General features: G+C 51.5%; 1 protein-coding gene across 1 annotated transcript in view; it reads right to left on the bottom strand.

The window, feature by feature from the left end:
- carmil3 (capping protein regulator and myosin 1 linker 3) overlaps positions 1-7,500 on the bottom strand; it is a 35,103-nt gene that overhangs the window by 2,001 nt on the left and 25,602 nt on the right. The window contains exons 23-35 of the mRNA XM_036518846.1: positions 6,853-6,946; positions 6,302-6,400; positions 5,809-5,928; positions 5,577-5,690; positions 5,023-5,198; positions 4,742-4,829; positions 4,279-4,389; positions 4,101-4,167; positions 3,437-3,624; positions 2,092-2,171; positions 1,676-1,855; positions 866-1,058; positions 34-619 (exon numbers count right to left, since the gene is read on the bottom strand). Coding sequence (XP_036374739.1) covers positions 34-619; positions 866-1,058; positions 1,676-1,855; positions 2,092-2,171; positions 3,437-3,624; positions 4,101-4,167; positions 4,279-4,389; positions 4,742-4,829; positions 5,023-5,198; positions 5,577-5,690; positions 5,809-5,928; positions 6,302-6,400; positions 6,853-6,946 — 2,096 coding nt within the window. The remainder of the gene's footprint in view (positions 1-33; positions 620-865; positions 1,059-1,675; positions 1,856-2,091; positions 2,172-3,436; positions 3,625-4,100; positions 4,168-4,278; positions 4,390-4,741; positions 4,830-5,022; positions 5,199-5,576; positions 5,691-5,808; positions 5,929-6,301; positions 6,401-6,852; positions 6,947-7,500) is intronic.

Consider the following 7,500-nt stretch of genomic DNA (forward strand, 5'->3'; position numbering starts at 1 on the left):
GTTACAGTAACTCCACTGGGATGCGTGCAGTACCGGAGCTCTCCAGCAGGTGCCGCTGTCGCATGTAGGCCAGGCTGGGTTTGCTGCTCTGAGGAGGGGGGTCTGGTTTTGGTCCAGATGGAGCACTTCCACGACGCTCCTCCCGCGGTGCCTGTCTGTCTGTCTGCCCCTCTGGTGATGGCTGTCTGTCTGTCTGCGTATCTGTGACAGGCTGCTTGTCTGATTTGGTCTGTCTGTCTGTCTGTGTGTCTGAGACAGACTGCCTTTCTGATTTGGTCTGTCTGTCTGTCTGCGTGTCAGAGACAGACTGCCTATCTGATCTGGTCTGTCTGTCTGTCTGCGTGTCAGAGACAGACTGCCTATCTGATCTGGTCTGTCTGTCTGTCTGTGTGTCAGAGACAGGCTGCCTGTCTGATTTGGTCTGTCTGTCTGTCTGTGAGACAGAGGGACCCTGACTGCTTGTTGGACTGTGGGACTGCATTGGTATCTCGGCCTGTGGGTGTGGTTCATGCGTCGGCCTGTCTGTATGTCTCTCCTCCGCCCCCTGGTGGTCACTCTGTGAGTCTGCACCCTCCGGCCCATCTGTACGTCTGTCTGTCTCTTTGTCAGGCTCGGATTTCTGGGACAGAGAGGCATGGATGTAGGAGATGTCATTTCATCAAAGACTGCTGTAGACCATCTGCCTGCAGGCTAAAGTTCATTAACCAATCACTCCTCACACCTCAGAGACCGTAGGATTGTCGCTAAGCTTTAATGATACAGGTTTGGTTCACCAGTTTACATTTATATCAACAGGGACAAAACTCAAAAATCTGAAAAGCAGTAGTTACAAAACTACACCAAGAATCAGTGTACAGGACCGTACCTGTCTGTGTGTGAGGCAGGGGGGTTTGGCTCCCCCTGTGGCAGGAAGTGGTATGCCTGGCACAGGCCTGACCGGCAGCTGTCGTGCTTGGCTCTCGCCCTTACGGTCGTCCTCCTTCCCATCCGAGCCCTCACTGGGGGGATTCCCACAATCCCGTGAGTGTTGGAGAGTGTACAGGTTCTCGGTGGCAGAACTGGGGGGGGGGGTCGAGATGACTCTTAGGAAAAGGGGGGTATGCCAGACTGCATCCGATTTCTCATACATAATTCACAGATTATAAACTTAAATTTCTTAAAGCTTAAATTTCATTTTCACACACTGCTGCTCTTCATATCTGTGCAAAACCATTCAGTCCAGGTCATCAGGTTTGGCTAACAGTCATCTTCCACAGTTTATACCCTGACTGCTGCTCTGACCGCTGCTCCACACTGCTGCTCTGACTACTGCTCCACACTGCTGTCCTGACCGCTGCTCCATACTGCTGCTCTGACCACTGCTCCACATTGCTGCTCTGACCACTGCTCCACACTGCTGCTCTGACCACTGCTCCACACTGCTGCTCTGACTGCTGCTCCACACTGCTGCTCTGACTGCTGCTCCACACTGCTGCTCTGACTACTGCTCCACACTGCTGTCCTGATCGCTGCTCCATACTGCTGCTCTGACCACTGCTCCACACTGCTGCTCTGACCACTGCTCCACACTGCTGCTCTGACCACTGCTCCACACTGCTGCTCTGACCGCTGCTGCACACTGCTGCTCTGACTGCTGCTCCACACTGCTGCTCTGATTGTTGCTGAAGTCACATACTTGCTGGGTGCTGTTACAACTGTCCGGCACTCCTCCCCACAGGCTCCTCCCCCTTCACCGGACTCTGTCCCCTGATTGGATATGGTCGAGTTGCGGTTCCTACGGAAACCGAATATTGACAGCATATTGCGCCTCTTCTTTCTTCTGAAAGACTGCGCTTGATGGAGGGATGAAAGCTGACTGAAACAGAGAGAGAGAGAGAGAGAGAGAGAGAGAGAGAGAGAGAAACATCACTTTGATGTGTCAGTTTACTTTAACTTAGCCAGTGTGTATGACTGTGTGCATGTGCATGTGTGTGTCTGTGAGCATATGGGTTTGTGTTTGAGTGTGTAAGTATGCATAGGTGCGTGAATAACAGTGAATGTGTGTGTAAGAGAGGGTGTTTGAGATGCTGTATATGTGAGAGAGAGGAGCACCTGTCAGGTAGGACTCTTTTTGTGTAAAAATCAGGCAGTCCGTCATCAAGAGGGGTCACAGCCCCATTCTCTGTGCAGTGCTGGAGAGAGAGGGAGGAAGGGAGAAAGAAACAGATAAAGGAATGAGAACATCATTCACATTTCACATTCATCGAAAGTATTTCATTCCTTTTAGAACACACAGTACACGACCTGTAATGAAGTGCAAATGGCGCAGACGCAAAAGTGTGAATGAATCTATTCTAAAATCAGAGGTATTGCCACACGAGCATCAGAGGGCATAGGAGTGCAGTGAGTCAGAGGTGCACGGGTGTGTCAGCCCTTCCCAGCTTTATGCACTCCTCTGAGGACTTCCTCTTGCTATTGATATCTCGCACCAGCTCAAATTGTCTCTTACCCCAATTTCTTTTGCCTGTTTCGCACGGTTTTGCAGTTTTGCAGTGAAACGAGAAAGTGGTGAGCTTGCATTACTGACGGGCACACAGACTTTCTGTTGATGTGAATTATGTAAGAGTCATATAAAATACATTTAAAAGTCCGCTCCCTGCCAGTAAAACTCTGCGGAATGCAATACAAGGTTACACAGGATCGGGCTGAATTTTAATAAAGTGTGAGAACACTTCTGATGCAGGGGAAGATGGAGAAGATAAAAGCTTTTGTCAATTAACTTTGTCAGTCTGCCTCTCTCCCTCTCTCTCGCCCTCCTTCTCTTTCTCTCTCTCCCCCCGCCTCTCTCTCCTTCTCTCTCTCCCCTTATCTCCCTCTTTCTCTCTCTCTCTCTAGCACTCTAAGTAGTGCTCAATGGCGTACGCTACACAGGAGCTACGCTCAGAACCCAAAATACAGGGAAGGATGACTGCATAACTCTGAGCTCAGGGAGGGAAGTAAAGCTCGTAGATGCTGGAGGATATCAGGGCTCAGAGAGGCAGTTCTGGAGGTAAGCTGAATGCTCCGTCTTACTAAAATCCCTGAATGAAAGAGGCCAAGCCGATTCATATTCACCGAACGGGAAACTATTACCCTCCGTAGCAGGATCAGAAAACAGGCGGCGGCATTATGGGTCAGTGTGAAATCAGGCACGCCCTTAGGTTAGCCCCTGCTAACACATTCAGAAAAAACACACAGTGTGTTTCATGGCATAGCATAGCAGCGCAGCCAAAAGCTAAAGGCTAAAACACCATCAAATCACATATCTAAAAATACACACAAACAGGCAACCAATCATTCTCTCAGTTTCCCTCATCTCCTTCCCTCCCTCTCTGATGTACACCCTTAACCAGTAAGATGTTGGTGCAAAGGTCAGCGCCGGGGTCAGAGGTCAGGTATAGACGTCAGCAGGACTCACAGAGTCAGATGGGGCGTGTCCTCTCCGGTGTCTCCGTGGCGGCCTCGGCCTGACCCTGGTCACGTGATGCAGAGGTGCACCCTGGGTAGGCAGGGCAGACAGACACTCCCATGATGCCGAGTGGGAGAGGGGTGCGGAGGGGAGAGGAGCTGAGTAAGGTGGGGAGGAACTGGAGTCATCACCCAGACCTGGGACACGGACAGCATTCATACGTTAGCAGCTTGTTTCTTACAAAATTTCCAGTTATGGCAAACTCTCAGGTATTGATGTTCAGTGGTAAAGAAATGCAGTATGATACTGCCATAACCGTCTGCAAACTCCAGTCTTATTCTACATGACACAGAGGTCAAGCTCTTCTATACCAATGGCCTGGTTCTACTGTCGCTCAGAAAATAAGCGCTACAACCGAATTGCATTTTTTGTCAGGAACAGGCCATGGCAGTATTACTAAAAAGACCAAATGATAGCGTTATGATACTTCCAAAGACCTGGAGTATTTCTCTTTTTCTTAGATGGAAAATATAGAAAGATATTTGAACTAAACCAAGCAGAACCTGGGGGACACAGGAAGGTGCAGCTGCCAGCGCTGCAGAGTGGATCTGAGCAGACGGAAACCCTCCCTGGGTTTGGGCCACTGACAGAGGGAGGAAATAGAAAGACTCACTCAGTCGGGTGGAAACAGGACGAATCCGTCTGGTTCTGGAGCTCCTCTTCTTTATGGCAATGGTGTCCTACACAGAGAGAAGAGCTACATGAAACCTGCACTCATACAAGTATTAAAGCTAACACTGTACACACACACACACACACACACACAAACACACACACACACACACACTCACGATGCTCGTCCCCAGCTCTTCGTCAGTGATGTCCAGTGAGTCTCTGTGTCTGTGAGATCGTCGGCCTGTGCCTCCCTCCTCCCAACGCTTCACCTGAGACACCTGCCGGCTCTGACACAGGAGAGGGGGATTCAAACAGACAGATACACACACACACACACACACACACACACACACACAAACACACACACACGCGCACACACACACGCACGCACACACGCACGCACACACACACGCACACGCACACACGCACACGCACACACACGCACACACACACACGCACACGCACACGCACACGCGCACACGCACACGCACACGCGCACACGCACACACGCACACACGCACACACAAACGCACACACACACACACGCACACACACACGCACACACACACGCACACACACACACACATATACACACACAGAGCAGGGGAATGAGGATGGATGAGTAAGACACGCCCCTACCAGGGTCTTATGGGTAGCATACAGCTCCTGCAGAATCTGATCCACTATAGAGTTAGTGAGGTATGAGACCACGGAGAGTTTCACCTCCCTGAGAGAGAGGGAGAGAGAAGGAGAGAGAGAGAGAGAGAGAGGGAGAGGGAGAAAACATCAGATCATAATCAAGCTCACTGCCTTTAACCCTGACCATATTCTTCCCTTGTTCCCACTCCTCTCCCGCCTCCTCTCTCCCTCCCCCTTTTCTCTCCCTCCCCCCTTCTCTCTCCCTCCCTCGCGCCCCTCACTCCAGAGCTCGGTGGATGTCCTGGGCCGCTCTCTCCATCAGGGCGGTTCGGATGGCGGAGCGAGGGATGGACACGCGTTCGGAGACTGAGGAGAGGGGCGGGGTCAGGCGCTCGGCTGCCGAGGAGGAGAGAGGGCACAGCTCCCGACACAGAGACACCATGGAGTCCACGATCACCTGGGGTAGAGACGCCAATCAATCAATCAATCAATCAATTAACCCATCAATCAATCAATCAGTCAATCACTCAATCACTCCATGACAGGCAGGCAGACAGACAGGCAGGCAGACAGATAGACAGACAGACACACAGACAGACAGGCAGGCAGACAGACAGACAGACAGACAAACAGCACAGCAGGCAGGCAGACAGACAGACAGGCAGGCAGACACACAGACAGACAGGCAGACACACAGACAGACAGGCAGGCAGACACACAGACAGACAGGCAGACACACAGACAGACAGGCAGGCAGACAGACAGACAGACACACAGACAAACAACACAGCAGGCAGACAGACAGACAGACAAACAGCCCGAGGCTTAGACGTACCTGCAGTTCCTTGTCGGCTGCCTTGGCCAGTTCCCCAGCCAGTGAGTCCAGCTTCTGTCTGACTGGACCGTCCACTGAGAGAACATGGGCCAACTCACACAGAGAGGGGTACAGCTGAGAGAGAGAGAGGGGAGTTATACACACACATACACACACGCACACACACATACACACACACACACACATAGAGACACAAACTGTCTCTCTCACACACACACACACACACACTCACCGCGCGGGAGTTCCGGGCCTCCTTCAGCACCTGTCTGGCAGCCTGCAGCTCCTCCCCCTCCCCCGCCCCCCGCAGAACACACACCTGCTGCTGTACACGCACACACAGCCTCTCCATCACCTGGGGGGGAGAGGGGGAGAGAGACGGGGGGGAGAGAGAGAGAGAGAGAGAGAAAGAGATGGGGGGAGAGAGAGAGAGAGAGAGAAGGAGAGAGACGGGGGGAGAGAGAGAGAGAGAGAGAAAGAGATGGGGGGAGAGAGAGAGAGAGAGAGAAGGAGAGAGACGGGGGGAGAGAGAGAGAAAGGGAGAGAGAGAGAGAGAGAGCGAGAGAGAGAGAGAAAGAGGGAGAGACGGGGGAGAGAGACGGGGGGAGAGAGAGGGAGAGAGAGAGAGGGAGAGAGAGGGCAAAAGAGAAGGAGTCATATATCTGTATCTCTGCTGCTCTCTCTGCGCTTCATCACCTGGTACCTGTTTTTAACATCATCATGCCTACCTGTTCGGCGGTGCTGGTAACCAGGCCCTGATGCAGACGCAGTGCCTGTCTCTGCGAGAATCGCTGCGTCTGATTATTCCTCAGCAGAGCCCTCTGGATCTGAGAGAGAGAGAGAGAGAGAGAGAGAGAGAGAGAGGAAGGGATTTTAGCTATGATTTTGCATAATGTTGTCATATTTACGTGAAAATTGCTTTGGCATTTCTGTGCATCTGTGTGGTCATGCCAGTAAAGGTATAAATTTGAATTTGAATTTGAATCTGAAAAGGTGAGAGAAAGAGAGAACAAGATATAGCTTCAAAAAGTGAGATCTGAGGGAAGCTATTTCAGAATCATGGGGGGATGAAACAGAGGAAAACAGTGCACTGTATCCCAGACATGCTGTGTTTGAGTCGGGTTTTGAGAATGAGGTGTTTGGGATGCGATTTTCGGGATGGGGTTTTTGGGATGGGGTTTTCAGGATGGGGTTTTTGGGATGCGGTTTTCAGGATGGGGTATTTGGGATGCGGTTTTCGGGATGCGGTTTTCGGGGCTGGGTATTTGGGATGGCTTACCTTGGTCAGCGCCTGCTCGGTCCTCTCGGGGGCACTGCGGTAAGCCTGTGTGGCGTCGCTCAGCGGGAGGGGCATGTACTGCAGAGTGAAGTTACTGACAGGAGACGAACAGCAGGGGGGGCATGGGGGGGGGGTTTACAGGCATTAGAGACCTGTCTCCACGTTTCCGTTTAAAAAAGATGCTGCTTTTAGAACGTCAGTGGAAGAATTCACTGGACCGCCCAAACCTTGCCTCACCCTCAGGTTTCAGCTTCATTTGCACACTGGCCCTGCACTACACTCTGGGTTTGGAGAGTTTTAGGTGGCTCCTCTCTTTAAATCACAGAGCGGGATGCCCTTTGGTCCCTGTGGTGATGTGGCAGCCCTGTACGGTGTGTGTGTTTGTGTGTGTGTAGGGAGGCTGATGAAATGAGAAGCAATGAGACTGGCTAAGATAAAGCTGCGGTCATTACATCACCACCTGTCATAATGAAGGTGGAACACCAATAAACTCCCCATTCATCTGCACTATTACATCATCATTACTCCATTACATCATAACGGAGGCAGAACACCGATAACCTCCCCATTCATCTGCACTATTACATCATCATTACTCCATTACATCATAATGGAGGTGGAACACCGATAACCTCCCCATTCATCTGC

Source organism: Megalops cyprinoides, chromosome 24 (assembly GCF_013368585.1).
Source record: "Megalops cyprinoides isolate fMegCyp1 chromosome 24, fMegCyp1.pri, whole genome shotgun sequence".
NCBI lineage: Eukaryota > Metazoa > Chordata > Actinopteri > Elopiformes > Megalopidae > Megalops > Megalops cyprinoides.